We start from the raw sequence: 17,036 nt of genomic DNA on the forward strand, positions 1-17,036 counted from the left end.
ACACACACAGGATTTAAAGTGAGGACCCTCATAGACTTACCCTAGCTCCTTACCTTAACCCTAACCCTGTTATTCTTGGCTCTAACCCTAACCCATTTGTAATCTGAGACCATCCAAATCAATTTACAATCTAACCATGTTATTTTGTTTAACCCTAAACCTAATTGTAATTGGACTTTAAACACATCCCTCACATTTGAAAGCAGAAGCAAATATACTCTCCTTTTCCTTGTGTGGGTTTGAGGGCTAGGTGGACCCAGACCAGGATGGGCTGGACATACGTACATGGTGGGGTCCAAACTGCATTGTTCTAACCCTAAAACCAGATCTTAACCCTCCAAAAAACCCTTCAAAGATGTGAGATGTCCTCACAAAGCAACAAATGCAAGAACATTAGACTCTTTCAAACTCTTTCCTTTCGTGCTTACATGTAAATCAGTCAGAACCGCCGATATAGGACAGCAGTTAATTACATCTCAAATAAATTAAAAGAAGTTTTTTCATTTATGGTCCTGTTGTAATTGAGACGCGCCAACTTGTGTTCAGGACGACGTCAGCGCCTTCAGACTGTGCCACTGTCGCCTCCAGCCTTCACAGCCTTCACAGCCTTCACAGCCTCCTGAGTCTGTGTGGCAGAATATTGAAGAGGCTGTTGACCTTTGAGAAAGTCACAGTGTGTGGAGTGAGGAGCAGCTGTAGTGGAGTTGAAGAGAGAGACTCTGGTGTCGAGTTCATCACTTCAACTTTTTTTTCAGGTGCAACACTATGCACTTTTCCCTCCATTACCATGGTTCTCAAACTGTGCAAAATCCTTGTCATGATTTATACACATGTTATTCTACAGAATGAAGAGGGCATCTTTGTTTCTCACAGATCTGCACAAATATCACACAGTCATCATTTGAAATGGGTTTTTTCAAATTAAAATTAGAATAAAAATTACCATTCTGTTTGATATCCCACATAATTAGATAATTAGATATTCATTAAAAATCACTGTTCTTTTAGTGGCTTCACCCAGTTGTAAAATTCCTGGTTACACCAGTGAAAGAGGCTTTATTTTCCATTAAAAGCCTTCACTGGGTCATGTCTCCTTCTTCAACTCACTCAGTCCTGTCATGGAAGCAGCTGCAGTTCACCTGGATTTATCACAGATCGCAGTTAAACTCATTGAATCCTTCTTTCTTTTGGATTCATTGATGGATTTGGAAGGGGGGGGGGGGGGGGGGGGGGGCGGGGCGGCCATGTGAGAAAAGGGTCACATTTTTCGCAATAATGATATTTGTGACAGTATTTCACAGAATTTCAGAATAAAAGTGTTTGTTTTGAAATGGAATGAGGGGGGGGGGGGGGGGGGTGCATGTTTGAGTCCTATAAAGTTAAGGTAGAAAAGTATCTCCTGACCAGAGGTGGAAAGAGTAACTGAAATAGTCTACTCAGATAAAAATAACACTATTTAGAACAAAGTAAAAGTACTGATCTGAAAATGTATAAAAGTATAAAAAAAAGTAGCTTGTTAAATACATTTTAATAAATAAAATATGCAAACACATAATTATTCACCTGTCTTCATCGTTCACCTGTCCTCATTGTTCACCTGTCCTCATTATTCACCTGTCCTCATCGTTCACCTGTCCTCATCATTCATTCACCTGTCCACATCATTCACCTGTCCTCATCTTTCACCTGTCCTCATCATTTGCTGCCAAAGTTTCCAGTGCATGAACTTTTTTTTATTTCTTTACTTAAATTCAGGCCAACATTTTTTTTACTCAGTAACATATTTGATTGAAAACATAGCAAAGTACATTACTTCCAAAAAAAACCCTTACTAAAGTAAAAGTAAAATTAAAAATTTTAAATATCACTAGTACAAGTACACAAAAAACCTACTCAATTATTCATGAAAAATGAATTCATGAATTTAAACTGAACATTCTTTACATTTCATATCATATGATATTTAACTTCTGGTTAAAAACAAGTGTAGTACATAGTAGAGTATGTTTTACTTTTAAACCTTGTCTCCTTAATTCTGAGATGGGAAGGGGTGGGGGTGTTACAGGAGAAGGGAGGGTGTGGGGGGAGTGTGTGGTTGGGGGGTGAGATGAGATAGAGGGTTTAAAGATTCGGTGCCTCCATCCTTTTTCTCCTCCTCGCAGACTTGAAGTGGGCCCGACACAGACGAGCTGGTCGCTGTTATCCGTCTAACGAAGCCTCCTCCTCCTCCTCAACCTCCTCCTCCACTGCGGCTCCGAACGAGGTAACGGGACCAATTTAATTACTATTCAATGTTCACAGGAGCCTTTAATCAGACCACACTTTTTAAATGAGACACACTCATGAAGTGATTAGTTAGGAACTTTTTGTTTTTTTATTTATTTTGTATTTTTTTTGTGATATCATTAGATCATTAGACTTGCATGTTTAGCCTCTTTCTGCCGAGAACAATGAGCTTTAATTTGCAGTTTACCAACCAAACAAGCAATAAAAAGCAAAGCGAGGAAAATAGACACACACGCCCTCATGTTTTCACTGAATTACAAAGGCACAGAGCTGGGGTTTTTGCACTGATATTTTGGCACGATTGTGTGTAAGTGTGAAAAGTGTTTGGAAGTTGATTAACTGCCCTGCAAATATTCCTTAAGTAGTTTTTTTTAAGAAAATGATAAATAGAAAATGTGCTAAATTATGTGGGGAGTTCTGTTTCCATTGCCGACACACACGAGGAATCAATAACAACAAAAAAACAGTTAAAAAAAAGTAAAGTAATATTAAAAAGTAGAATAACATAGAGGGTGAATTTACAACAGTGGATACAAATACATATAATACAATATTATACTCAATAAAAGTATAGTTACTTTGATTACATTTTTATGAGGTAAAATTACAAAAAAATGACTTATACATGTTTTAACAGCAGGAGGAGGTTCATAAAGGGTTAGGATTGGACAAACTACTTACAGTAACATAAGTAAATGTACTTTTTTTTCTTTGTACCCTGTGTAGATACTGCAGTAATTCATATTTGTGTATAGTGTGTGTATATTGGGGGTCTGGAAAAGGGAGCTGAGTTGTAGGAACTTGTCTTCTGTGACTGTGGCGACGTCTGCCTGACCTCTGCCTGACCTCTGGCTGACCTCTGCCTGACCTCTGGCTGACACAGTCCCACAGTCGGGGTGTGAAGTGTCGTGTCTCGTGAGCGTCGCTGAGCCTCCACCTCCTTGTATAGATGTCATTCAGGGGGAAAAGAGAGGTGACGTGACGGAGCGCAGCCTTCTCTGCGGAGCAGTGCGGTCACAGGCGGAGCACTCTCTGCACAGCTGAGGAGGAGGAGGAGGAGTTGGAGATGAAGGGTTCACTTTAAATTTCATTTCATTAGGGGGCGATACAATCACAAAAATGGCCCAGCTTTAATTTTCACTTTCATATTCAAAGTGAAGCAGTCAGTGTGGTGATACTGAACGTGAGTTGAAAAATAGCAAAATACAGCAGCAGGAAAAAGTAGTGCACCAGTGGTCCTGTCTGTCTTCTGTCCTGGAGAGAGTTTGAGAACAAATATCAAAAGATTTAATGTGACATGGCGACAATCCAGTGTATTTTTTTGGAGAGGATGTTGTGATGTTACGGGGAAAAAAGGTTTCTTTTCAAAACCATAACATTGTGCTTTTTGATACAGATTACTCCCAGCATTGCAAAATGACATAGTAAGGAATGTATATTAAATGCTATCACAAAGATATAAACCTCTATAGACATGTTTTGTCCATGGTTCTCAGTGTAGATAGTGGATGCCACTGTTGGTCAACACTGTATCATGACAATGTTACCTGGTTGAAATGAACTATTGAACAGAGGTTAAAACACCACACATTTATACAAAAATTATACAGCAGTATAAAGCAGAAAGTGATCCAATGCATGAAAACCAAATGCGGGTAACCAGGGGCACCGGTGGTCCAAGGAGGGTAGAGGTCGTATAATAATCCAAAGGTCAGTGTTTCGATCCCCTTGCTCCTCCAGTCTGCAAGTCAACGCGACGCTGAAGCCCAGACTGGGATATATTAAATGCAATGAACAGGGACAGTGTATGAATAGTTGAAGGTGACCTGTATGTTTTTTTGAGTAGTAAAATGCTACATATGCTGCTGTAAATGCAGTTCATTTATCATTTACCATTTAATTTTAGGCCAAACAGCAAGAGAATTCTGACAAGATATAAGTGGTTTGAAATAAAACCAGAGGATCTGAAAATGAGTGTTCAGAGGATTGACTGGAACATGGGCATCATGGTATGTTAAATTCTTTCACTTTTGTATTTTTGTGTCTTTCTTTTGTGTTCGTGTTTCTTGTACTTTATTTAATTTGTTGTTGTGACTGTTGTGGCGCAAAATACCATGTAGTCACAGTCACATAAAAAAAAAGAAATAAACAACAAACAAAAATCAAAATAGGCGGGATTGAGTTTTTATTTGTTTATTTAAAAAAAACAACTCGCCAACCAACCAACTGGCCCGGTCAGCCCACCAACGAAACAACCAATAATTCAACCAACTAACCCAAAAAAACTACCTACCCCTCTACCCACCCTCTTCGACCTGCCCACCAACCAAACAACTAACCAAACCACTCACCAACCAACCAACTAACTGGCTGTCAACCAACCAATCAACCACTGACCAAACAACCAAACCGCTAACCAACCAAACATCTGATCAACCAAACCACTCATCAACCAACTAACTAGCTGGCCATCACCCACCAACCAAACAACTGATCAACCAACCAACCAACCAATCAACCACACAACTGACCAACCAATCAACCACACAACTGACCGACCAAACAACCAACTAAACTACCAACCAACTGACCAACCCACCCACCAACCAAACAACCAACAATTCAACCAACTAACCCAAAAAATCTACCTACCTCTCTACCCACTCCCTTCAACCTACCCATTGACCAACCAACCAACTAACCAACGCACCAAACAACTGACAAACCAAACAACTAACCAAACCACTCACCAACCCAATAACTGGCTGGCCATTGACCAACAATCAACCAACCAATTTACCAACCAACCAAACAACTAATTAACCAACTAACAAACCCACACACCAACCACACAACAGTCCCTCTCTCCAACCCACCCAGTGAGAAACCAATCAATGACCCAACTAACCAAACAACTGACTGACTGACCAGTTTACGAACCATGCATTCAACCAACCAACCAACCAAGCAACGGAGAAAAAACAGTTTTGCTTCATTTGTCCTTATACATGTTAAAGTTGAGCAGAGTGTGTGTGTGTGTGTGTGTGTGTGTGTGTGTGAGAGGAGGAAATAAAGGATGTTACAGCCTGTGGAGGAGGAGCACATCATTCAGTCAGTGAAGGGTTACGTGAAGCACTTTTACCAGAGATGAGTTTTCACTTCCCTGGGAAGGTCACTGCGTCTGTGACTGCATGATGTGTGTGAGTGTTGCATTAAATTACAGAAAGAAAGTAAACAGTTGCTTCAAATATGAAAAAAAAAAAAATCACTCACACGTTCACTTTATTGAAGATTACTGGGATTTCCTCTTTAATCCATTCAGCTGTTTCATTAGTAAACAGGACTGTAAACCTTATATTTACTCATCATCGCGCTGATATTGACGCCGTGTGCAGTCTTTGTCCTGGGTTTAGATTTGTGTATGAAAAGATGACTTAATCTTGTCGAGAGCAGGGGCTGCTCATCAGTTACAGTACATAAATTGATGAGCTTTGTCAGGCATGTTAATTCAACGCCGTGTGACAGTTCATTGGCATTTCTTTTTTCACATACTGTGGTGATGAGAGAAACAACACATCGTGTGTTTTCAGATGCAGTGCAGCTGCAGCTCGGCGCTCGGACACCTTTCATCGCCTTACTGGAGCAGAGGTAAGACTGTGTGTGAGGAATTGTGTTATTTTATGTCCTGGATTTGTGGCCTATAGTATAATCATCATAAAATATGAATCTTTGTGATATTTAATGTACATTTTATATTAGTTTTACTCTCATAATCACTCTAGTAACTGTAGTTTTACATCTCCTGTCGGCCAAAACAGTGTTTTGTTGTCTGTCTGCAGCCAGGGGTGTTTCAAGGGACTTTGAGGGCCTAAGGCAACAGGGGGGTTTACAACCATGTTGTTGTTGTTCTTGTACTGTATGGATCCGTATCATATGATTTTAGTGGATTTTCACAAAATTGTTGTTCCTTTGGAAGAAATCAACAATTTTTGTGGGTCCTCTCTGAGCCCAGGGGCCCCAGGCAAGTACCTGCCCTACCTTTTCTGTATCAACACCCCTGACTCCAGCCTTCAACTACGACTGTTGCTCGGTAAAAGGTTCATTTGGACCCTGCAGTTGGACCCTTCTTAAGAACTATGGTGGCCTTAGCATACCAGAAAGGATTTTTTGTCATTTAGTAAATGCGATGTGTTTATTGGGTTTATTGGCAGAAATTGAATAGAATGTGTTTGAATAAAAATTTTTTTGTTGTAATCTGCAGTCTGACCACTAGAGGTCACCAATGTGTACATAGTGGGTCCTATTTTGAAACAAGAAAGAAAGATTATCTTTGGTGTTTAGTCAATATTTTTCATTAAAACACTTTTTCTTGTAATATTTTCATTACTCAGTGCCACATAACAATGATGGAAGAGTTTCCTTCAACAGATTTCATGATGTTTGAAAATGTGTCTCTTTCTCTTCAGCAGTGCTGTTTCCAGACTGGGCCTATAAGCCGGCCTGGTCTCCAGGTTCCAGACAGGTGCAGCTGTGGCACTTCCTGTTGGAGCTGCTGGGGCGGGGCGAGGGAGGAGCCATCGGCTGGGGAGGGGAGTGGGGCGAGTTTGTCATCCGGGACCCCGAGAGGTTGGCGAGGCTGTGGGGCGAGAGGAAGGGCAAACCGCACATGAACTACGACAAGCTGAGCCGGGCACTCAGGTGAGGCAAAAAAGCAACAGTGAGGTTAGATTTACTGTGCTCCTTAAACTGTAAATGTGTGAAATCCTCCCCTCTCTCCGTAGCTTCTCCCTCAGGCTGATGCTGTAAATACCAAATACTCCCTCGCCAACATGTTTTGTCAAATTAAATAAAAATAAAAAATAAAAATACCCACAGATGCAACACATGCCATTCAGGAAGCTCTTTTTATGTGAAGCGCCCCCGACAGAAAACATGAGTGCATATCACATACAGATGCTGTACGCACAGTTCAAAGAGTTTGTGTTTATGATCTAGACGTAACATATCAATTTTCAGATACTACTACAACAAACGCATCCTGCACAAGACCAAAGGGAAAAGATTCACCTACAAGTTCAACTTCAGCAAACTCATCCTGGTCAATTATCCAGGATATCTACCGCCGCCGGGACACCAGGTCATTGCTTCATCTGTTCACCCCATATCCCAACCTTAAAGGTGCAGTGTGTAAGAACTAGTGACACTGAAGTCTACAAATGATGTCCGACTGCAGCTACAGTCGCCCATGGAAAGAATTGGGCGTGTTTTTTTCCTTCTGAGAGGCTGCGGCTGCAGTTGGACCCTTCATGACAACTACGGTGGCCTTAGCATACCAGAAAAGGATGTTTTTTGGGGGTTAACCCCAAAAATATGTGCATTTGAATTGACATCTATGAGAAAATGAGGCTATTTCTTACTTATAACATCAGTAACGTGGGAATTTTGTTCCCATTTAGAGGAAAATAGACAATAAAACACTCATCGTGGACTTTAAGAAAGCACAATCCTTACCTTAAGCTACAAAAACCCAATGATTTTTATTGCAGAGCGATTTATACACTTACAGAATACAATCGCTGCCAGTAAACCGTCCTGAATGTTACACACTGAACCTTTAATGACATGAGTGTGTGAAAAATGGCTTTAAGAACATGTGGGTATGAGAAGAGTTTTATTCCACAATACTTGAAGAAGAAGAATATACCTTTAAAAACTGGACCCAACTTTTAATAGAAACAGTTTCTTCAACTTTATCTTGTAATGTGAATTTGAATAAATTGAAAGGAATACATTACTGAAACTGTTTTCTGTATAAAACTGACCAACTGAGTGATCTTCTAACAGTGAAGGGAGCCAGTGTCTTAAAGTTTTATCATATTCTCAGGAAAACTATAGGCTTAAGTTTCCAACTGTCTTATACAAAGCACCACAGTTTGCTTAATTAAAGCTCAGACTGTGGCGGAGGAAAAAAAGAGTGCTGTATAATTGCAGTCGCTTTAAAAATGTACTGTGAGCTATCGCAGAAGGAACTCCCAGAGTGGAATAAAACTCTTAATATCGGGTATAATTAAGGTCGTAACATTTAAATGAGGCCAACAGTGTGCAAAATATCAGGAACACCTTCCTGCTAATAAGGCGATTAATGTCTTGAAGTGGTAGTTTTGTGTTTTTTGATGTGTGGCGGTGTGAGGTTTGATTTGAGAACAGGTTTGTTCCAGAAAATCAGGCACACAGGAGGTTGTGGAGGTGTTGACTTCAACTCACCAAACCAGGCGGCACATTCTGTGTCATATGAGCTAAAATCACTCATTTCCTCGAGCTGAGCTGGAACTGTGTTGTGGAAAAGTGTCGTATAAAGTATATATATATATATAAATATATATATATATATATATATATATATATATGTACAGATGTACAGAACACAGGCAACCACACGTCAAAATACATGAACTATAACCTTAATCCTACATCTTCCAAATTGAACCTGGTGTTCTTAACATTTTGTGCTCATCATGTCAGACTGTGCTGTTTTAAAACAGTGGCTCTCCAACTGTTTTATACCAAGCACCAAAATATTGACATCTTGGAGTTAAATACCAACGTTAAAACACAGCGGCGTAAATAATGTTGCTCTCTCATCGTTCCTCCTCTTCCTCAATCACCACTGGTGGTACGCGTGTCACAGTTTGAGAGCCACAGGTTTTAAAAGATCCATGTCATTCATTCATTGATCCCATTTCATGTCCACCCTCCACGTGTCACAGCTGCTACAGAGCGCTCCACTTCCATTCCCTCGCCTCCCCGCTGAGACTGGTCTTCCTCTGTGTGGAGGCTCAGTGATGGACAGAGGTAAGGACACCGCGGTGGAGACAGGGACAGATAATTGCCGTGGGTTTATCGGTAGATTTGTGTTTGTTCCCATTGAATTCAGGTCAGAATCCACCCACTGATGACATCACAAAATTACAACATTTTCAATCAATTCTCATCGGCTATAATGTAATATATATATAAAATCAAATCATCTATCTGTCAGAACTCTTTGGATTTGAATGAAATTAAGATTAAGTTTCATCCAGATCACATTTTGTGGCAATTAAGTACATTTAACATGTTCAGATGCTTATGTCTTACCAGATCATCAAGAATTCTGTCATGTTTATGTAAGAGGGTAAAGTTCCAAACAGATCCAGTGGATCAAAATAAAGAATATTCAGGTTGGGGTTTGTAAAACACAGGTGCCAAAGTGTTAAAGTCTTAGCAGAGGACTCCGAGTGCTCTTTTATCTATTCTGTACCACAATTTCATTATTCTTTTTTATGACCAAATTCAACCAAAGCTCAGAGTTTTGATAGAATATTTGAATCTTTAAACGTGGCCATAATCCTTGCGATCAGCCATTCCCAAACGTAAGAACACCACGGCCCAATTATACCTCTGAAAGTGCTCAATCCTTTAAATCACGACTCTCATCAACACAAATGGTTTCCTTTGACACCAGGGAGAGACATGTTCCAGAACTCCTACATTTATGCAGAGAAAAACATGACTTTTCTGGTTTCAAATGTCTCCTAAAACACTACAATTAAAAATAAATGTGTTCTTAAAAGTGTCAAATAAAATACGTGGGTGCAAATCAAGTGGAAGGTTGAGGTTTTCTAACATTTCCAAAGGGTTAAGCGTTTTTATATTTTCTTTAGCATTGTTTTATTAATTTTGATTATTATTTTCATTATTATTATTATTATATTAAATAAATTAAGTTATAGACATTATACGGTGATTTTGAAGCTTAATTCAAAATTGTATTACTCTGTAAGGACCTCACCACGGCCCACCTGCAGTACTATCCAGGCCCAGCAGGGGGACTGTGGCCCACACATGAGTAAACACTGTAAAAATAATAATATTAACTTGTATACAATATTACACATGAAAAACAGATGTATATATATATATATATATATATATATATATAGTCATTGTGATACACTAGGTTTGACAGGACAGTATTTACCTTTTGATAAAGTAAAATAATAAAAGTATCTGGACAACTGACATTTACTGTATGTCACAAAAGAAGAATTTATTTAAGTGTTTTTTTTCCTTTATAATTAATTTAATTCAATATAATAATGATAATAATAATGATGATGACGGTGTATGAAATATAGCTTGTCTTGCGCTAACTTGTCGACCACTAACGTTACTGTTATTTAATCCATAGTCACTGTTTAGTGCTTTTGAGTTAAATGGCTTATTTACGTTTCCTTCACAACGAAACAGCATCTCCTTTCCACTCTTGACCGTAAAGATGTTTTTGTAAAAGAAAAAGAAAAGTTTTTTCCACCCTCCTTGTTTATTTTAGAATGTATCCCAGTCCACTTCATTTAGGACAACAATTGCTCTCTCTTATAATTATTTATTTATTTCATACACAGAATAAATGAAAAGAAAAATTCAGTGTCAGACCTTCAGTGGTTGAGCAGGATCCTGAGCAAAATGTGTTCAGTTGCCATGGAGATTAGATTAGTTTTTTCCCCCCTCACATTATTGTTTCTGAGGTGAGGTTTATTAATGCACTTTACCTTCATTTATTCACGTTTTATTGCTGTTCTTACATTGAAATGCCAAATTAATATGAGTTACACCTGCTCGGCCTCAGCTTGGATGTTTTCCAATTTCCTGATGGGAAAATAGTGATGTGATATTAAAGCAGCAGTGCGTCACTTTTGTTGATTGTTTTCCTTGTTGCTGCTGATGCTATTATTATTATATTATTATTATTACTATTATTATTCTGCCTCTGTTTGGTCTCTGTGCACAGAAACAGAAACCATGTGATGTTATTTTTGTATGCTCTGAGCCGAGGGAGCGTTTGTGTGTATACAGCAGTAGAGCCGGGATGGGTGGGGACAAGAAGCACTTGTTACACCAAAGGAGTTACGGATGGTAACAGAAGGGTTAAAAGTTACATACTATGATTTTAACTTTTCAAACCTCTCCCTTCCCTGACAGCGGCTCCCCCTGTGCCTCACCCCGTCCTGTCCCCCTGCTGCCTCCCGAAGACCATCCCGTCTTCTCGGGCTCTGCACGGCCCCTTCCCCTTAATCTCTGCCCCTGGACATGTGGGGGTCAATGTTAGGGAGCCAGGCCTCGCATCTCACCTCACCTCGGCCCGGCACGCCGCCGTCGCTCACAGCTGGCCGCAGAAGAGCCTCGCAGGTTGGGATCTGAACCACAGTCTGCATCAAAGTCTGCTCGGTGCTGCCGTGAAGAGGACTGAAGAACTTCAAGGGGAGGAGAGAAGAACAGGGAGTGACCCACACTGAAGGAGAAGAACAAACTCTACAACAGATGGACTGTGTTCTCTTTCCCTAAATACACTCTCATCATCTTGTGTCCTTTGGAGCTTAATGTAGAGTAGTTTATTATTCACTGCCTGTGATTTCATGTACACAAAAACTTTGTATTTATTGAGCTGGACATTGTCGAGTGTTGTGTGTGTGTGTGTGTTTTTAATGGATATATTAGGAAACCCTGCTGTTCTTCTTTTCATGCCACATCGACAGAGGAATTACACTAGTAAACAATTAACAACATGGCACTTGTGTTTGAGTCAATAAAGCAGTGCACTCAACTTACATTATTCAGCTGTTTGTTTCGCATTTGCCACGTACACACACACACACACACACACACACACACACACACACACACTGGTTTCCATCACCTCAGAGGACATTGCATTGACTTACATACATTTCCTGGAGACTTAATCTAACCTTAATCATAATTACAACTGGCCTAATCCTAATCCTAACCCTGACCTCAGTCTAACTTCAAAACATGTCTTCACCTAAAAATTTAGTAATTTAAATGATGGGGACTTGATTTTGTACACACACACACACACACACACACACATAGTAAAAAGCAGCTTGTCTTCTCTGCAGCATCAGGACCAACAGCACTACCACCCCCGACACTGCAGGGGGCAGTAGCAACATTGACTTTTCATTAAACTTTTTACAGCCACAACTTTTTTTCTTTTTTCCTTTTTTTCCCGGGAAAGAGTCAGGGCTGAGATGGGCAAATTTTTAAAGAGGTGTCACTCTGACCAGATTTTGGGTACCATAACCACGAGTTACATTAAAGCGATGACATTTTTTAATAAATATTAAAAGTAAATCAATTTTTTGGCATTCTTTTGTACATTAAAAACGACTTGTGTTTCAGTAAATTTAAATACAATTTATAATCATAAACATTTCTCGGACCAAGCAAGTATTAATCGAGAAAATAATCTCTCTGTGAAAAACTTTCCCACATGTTCAGACTGACAAGATTATTATAATCTCAATTATAATATTTTTTATCCCGAGTGAGCGTCTTCTCTTAATACGATCTTTGGCTGATATGTCATTTTGGCGCCGAATATTCCAACTGTTTATTCGCGGGGCGCGAGACAGCGTATCTGTGTATGTGTATGTGTGTTATACGGAGGTTTAAATCCGTCCTGTAACACAACTTAACGTTTCTTTTTTAAATTCGTTATCATCAGCTAAAAGTGACATTTCGGACACATAATGCAGCGCAGCATCGCGTAAGTACAACAAACCGCCGTCAGCAAAGGCTTCAGTTTAGCTTGGTAGGAGGAAGTAGCGTTAGCTTGGTGCCATTTCAGCCTATGCTAGCATCAACTGACCCGAGTTAGCTGTCTAAAAAGTGAGTTAAATGTACTTTAAAGTGGGTTTAGCGTGTACAGTGTAGTTGGCTGTGTAACTATACAGGCTGTAAAGTTGAACAGCATCTGTTTTGATGTCAGGATTAATCTTAGTGCAGCAGTACACACAGAACAAAACCTTGATTTTTTTTTTAATCTGTTATGCCCGACTTTTAACTAACTAACTAACTAACTAACTAACTAACCCACCCACCCTTATTCTGTTAGTCATCAGTGATGGGGCTCGTGTTGCCAAAAGCACGATTTAATGCCAGTGTGCCATTGTTTTGAATTGGTTTATTCCTGTTTATTTCTTGTTAAACATATCTTTTACACCTGCTCTTCCTCTCTGTGTCATCAGATCCTTCTTTCAGCCCAAGAGCAAAGACAAGGACAACGTCGTACAGAAGAAAAGCAAAGATGAACCAGCGAAAAAGTGAGATTATCATTTTTTTTAACCATTTATTCACACACACACACACACACACACACTATAGGTTTTGCAGAACTTCAGGAGGAAATGATGTGCCTTTACAGTGAACCTATAGCTTCTGCCATATGTTATTCATAGGAGAGCAAATCTCTATGGATGTCATGCATTGAAAAACCAATTATTCAGTTATTGATTCACTTTAAAGCGGTTGAAATAGAACACATGTAGGGGAATGTAGTAGGGAGTCCTGCTGTGTGTGTGTGTGTGTATGTGTGTGTGTATATATATATGTGTATAAATATGTATATGTATGTATGTGTATGTATATATATTGCCATTTATACTATATATCAGTAGTTGGTTCATCCATATATATAACTATTTCTGTTTATCTCATATACTGCTCATACTCCACCCCTTGCCACACTGTACATACATCTATAGACCACTATACTATTATCATTATATACTCAGCATAATGAAAAGAAAGTGGAACATAATCTAAATAATAAAATAAAACATACGACAGACTAGGAAAAAGAAATGGTTTGCCTTGAAAACCTGTGTTAAACACAGGATTCTCGAGGTCATCTCAATTATTGTGGTTTTTACATGACACTGTTGAGCTGAAAGAGACACGGTGCTGCAATCATCTGTTTCTGCGTAAGTCCCCCGGCTGATTTTGAAGGTAAATCCTTCAAGTTAAACAACATTTACTGCTCTGCTTTATGCATCTATGGAGAAATATTGAAAACAACGGCCCTGAGACGGGCTAATCTGTGAACACAGCAGAGAGAGGTCACATTGATCAGCAGCGCTGAAGAATAAATGGTTTTCAAATCAGAATCACTAAGGGAAATGGCACAAATTACATATGCAGTTTCTTTTCTGTTTTTTTGTTTTGGCTAATTGTGCCATAAGAGAATTATGTAACCTTTTTTTTTGATGTGGGAGATTGTTAAATGCAGTTTCCTCTCGGATGTTATTATTGGAGTATTTATTTTCAATTCTTTTTATGTTCTTTTTCTTCTATTATTGAACAAATGTAATTCATACATGTTGGAAGCAATTGATGTCTTTAATCTTTTTTTGCTTTGTGTCAGAATGTGTATTTTTTCCATTGGTGGCTTTGTGGTAATGATATAAATCTACCAACACAGTGAATATTGAACATTTCACGTTTCATTGTAATTTTTTTTTTAAATCCAAAATCAAATTGCAATATCTGTCAGAGAAATCAAAATTAGATATATTCTCTGATATTTTGTCTGATGTCCTTCAGCTGTTTGTAAAGTGTTAGAATTTGTATTGCTATTTTCCACCCGTTGATCTTCTGAAAGTCCTCTAAAAGCGTATTTAACTCTTTTTTCATGACACCAGTGCAAGTGAGCAGAGGAAAAAAAATACAGATGGCTTTTTCAGTAAAACAAAAAAAAAGAAAAATCCGTATTTTGTATGACAAAGTCTGGAGCACATGACATAGCCAAGTGTTCACAGTACATTATGTTGTTGCTTTTTATTCTCCATGAAAATGCTTCCAATTACTGTCAGATTCAATAAAAAAAAACATGGAATTGTCTTTAAATGAATTACTAAAAATAAATCGGGTTAATGTTCAAGCACATGATTGTATTCACACCCTGCCGACGGCTCCAACGTACAGTTATTTCTAAATCAGTCTGAGATTGTTTTAATGAAATTTCTTGTATCTAGTCTTTCTTATCAGAAGCCATAATGAAAGGAAATAATGTGTGAGCTGCTGTGATGACAACGTGCTCATTACCTCCACACTTATTATTATTTTATTTTTAACGACTTACAACTCACTTTCATACATTCATCATTATATAATGATCTGTTCGTTTTTCATTTCATTTCTTTTTTGCCTGTGGTTTTTATTTCTGGATATATCACCTTGTAGCTGTGCCTTTTAAAGCAGCGCCATACAAATCTGCCTCACGACTGTATTTACATGAATTTTGTGATGTCTTACAACAGCAGACCGTATGGTTGCATAATTGGAAAATAATAATTTTTTACAGTAAAGGTTGCATACAAATGCACTGTTTTATAACAATTTTATTGTCATTGTCATTTTTAAATGCCTATGTAACCAAATCTAAGCCACACAGGAGTAAACGAATGTAAAGCTAGAGTCGGATAACAACACAACAAAGAGGTGAATGCTTGTATCTGTCTGTCACAGCCAGGACGTGAACGCTGGACTCTGGTTTCTGGTTTTCTGTCCCAGTCCGTCCCTGGCCATAAATAATACATTATAAAACTGAAGCTGCGGGCTGTATAAAATCTGACGGCCTGCGGGCCCGTAATTTGGACATGCCTGTTGTAGCTGGACTACGCTGTTTTTAAGTGGACGACTGTCCTTGGCTGAGGACACGAGCGCTAGTGGGAAATCAATTTGCAGAAGGAACAGTGTCTGCCTCTGCTACATTAGGTGCTGATATGCCTTCGAACTTGCCCAGACCAAAACAGCTTTAGTTGGTACAATGATTAGTGCCATTCCATCTTTCTTTTCTGGTTCGGTCCGGTCCAGGAGGAGCAAGACCAGCTCCGCCCACAACAGAAAAGCATCACTCCTTTGTGACCGTTTTTCTTCAACGCCTGCAGTCTATTCTCATATCGAGTCTCGTTGAGACAAAGAGCCACAGAGCAGGAAAAAAGAGCTGTTGGATGTTGGAAGAGCTCTGTTGTGTTGTTGTGTCGCGTTCGATGTTGGGCTGCAACTGACGATTATTTTCGTAATTGGTTCATCTGTCAATTATTTCCTCGATTGACCGAGTAATCGCTTGGTCCATAAAATGTTAAAAAAAAAAAGGTTGATCAGTGTCAGTTTGTCCACAAACCAAAATGATTCAATTTGAATGATTTCTTTGTTATATGGAGCAAAGACACACATTTAAGAAGCTGGAACAATCAGAAATCTTGTTTTTTAAACAGATTAATCCATAATCAAAATAGTTTATGATTAATTTAATAATCGAGTCACTGTTTCAGCTCTAGTATGATGTTGTCATGCACTGCACAGTTTTGGTCTGACTGTACTGACCGTGCGTGTGTTTTCACCTCCAGACCTTTGAAGAGCCCCCTCAAGGTGCAGAACGGCGCGCAGGACGCCGATTCACCCGTCAAGAAGGTTGCCAAGCGCAGCCGTCAAATCCTGGACAGTGACGATGACGAGACGCCCGTTGTTAAAGAACAAGTCGCTACCAAGGGACAAGGAGACAAAGAGGCCCCGAGTAAGACGGAAAAGGTAAAAAGCACTTGACACTCGCCAATTCAACACATCAGCTGGAAATTGGCACAAACAGGTTTTCATGTTGCACCATTATGCTCAAGAAACAAAGCAGACTTACTTTATGTGACGTTCTTCCGATGGTGATATAGTAAGAGGTGAATTTCCAGTCGTCTTCTATTTTTATTTGTACAATGTAAAAGTAAGTGAAACAGTGTGTGGTTCAAAGAAAATGCTGTAAAAGCCACTTTTTACAAGCGCAGCCTAATGAGAGCAGCAGAACTCCTGTGGGCAGATCAGTGCCTTTTGTAAATTTAATGGCAAGGGGAAAAAAA

The 17,036-nt window shown here is 39.2% G+C and overlaps 2 protein-coding genes across 3 annotated transcripts in view; both read left to right on the top strand.

Annotated features, from left to right (window-relative positions):
- Positions 1-2,169: 2,169 nt before the first annotated feature.
- Positions 2,170-11,935, top strand: LOC131466944 (ETS domain-containing transcription factor ERF-like). The gene is made up of 6 exons (XM_058640574.1): positions 2,170-2,263; positions 5,877-5,934; positions 6,753-6,984; positions 7,303-7,423; positions 9,054-9,138; positions 11,308-11,935. The coding sequence occupies exons 2-6, from the start codon at positions 5,877-5,879 to the stop codon at positions 11,619-11,621; spliced, it is 810 nt and encodes a 269-aa protein (XP_058496557.1). The 5' UTR covers positions 2,170-2,263; the 3' UTR covers positions 11,622-11,935.
- An 800-nt stretch (positions 11,936-12,735) lies between these two features.
- The window catches only part of lig1 (ligase I, DNA, ATP-dependent), a 54,961-nt gene continuing 50,660 nt past the window's right edge, over positions 12,736-17,036 (top strand). For both annotated transcript variants that reach the window (XM_058649451.1, XM_058649459.1), the window contains exons 1-3: positions 12,736-12,895; positions 13,377-13,451; positions 16,539-16,719. In XM_058649451.1, the coding sequence (XP_058505434.1) occupies positions 12,879-12,895; positions 13,377-13,451; positions 16,539-16,719 (273 nt within the window). In that variant the 5' untranslated portion in view covers positions 12,736-12,878. The remainder of the gene's footprint in view (positions 12,896-13,376; positions 13,452-16,538; positions 16,720-17,036) is intronic.

Source organism: Solea solea, chromosome 1, assembly GCF_958295425.1.
Source record: "Solea solea chromosome 1, fSolSol10.1, whole genome shotgun sequence".
Taxonomy (NCBI): domain Eukaryota; kingdom Metazoa; phylum Chordata; class Actinopteri; order Pleuronectiformes; family Soleidae; genus Solea; species Solea solea.

Coding starts and splice junctions, on each gene's coding strand:
- LOC131466944 (XM_058640574.1), top strand. CDS start 5,877: ATGCAGTGCAGCTGCAGCTCGGCGCTCGGACACCTTTCATCGCCTTAC. Junction 5,935..6,752: donor ATCGCCTTACTGGAGCAGAG/GTAAGACTGTGT, acceptor CTTTCTCTTCAG/CAGTGCTGTTTCCAGACTGG. Junction 6,985..7,302: donor AAGCTGAGCCGGGCACTCAG/GTGAGGCAAAAA, acceptor ATCAATTTTCAG/ATACTACTACAACAAACGCA.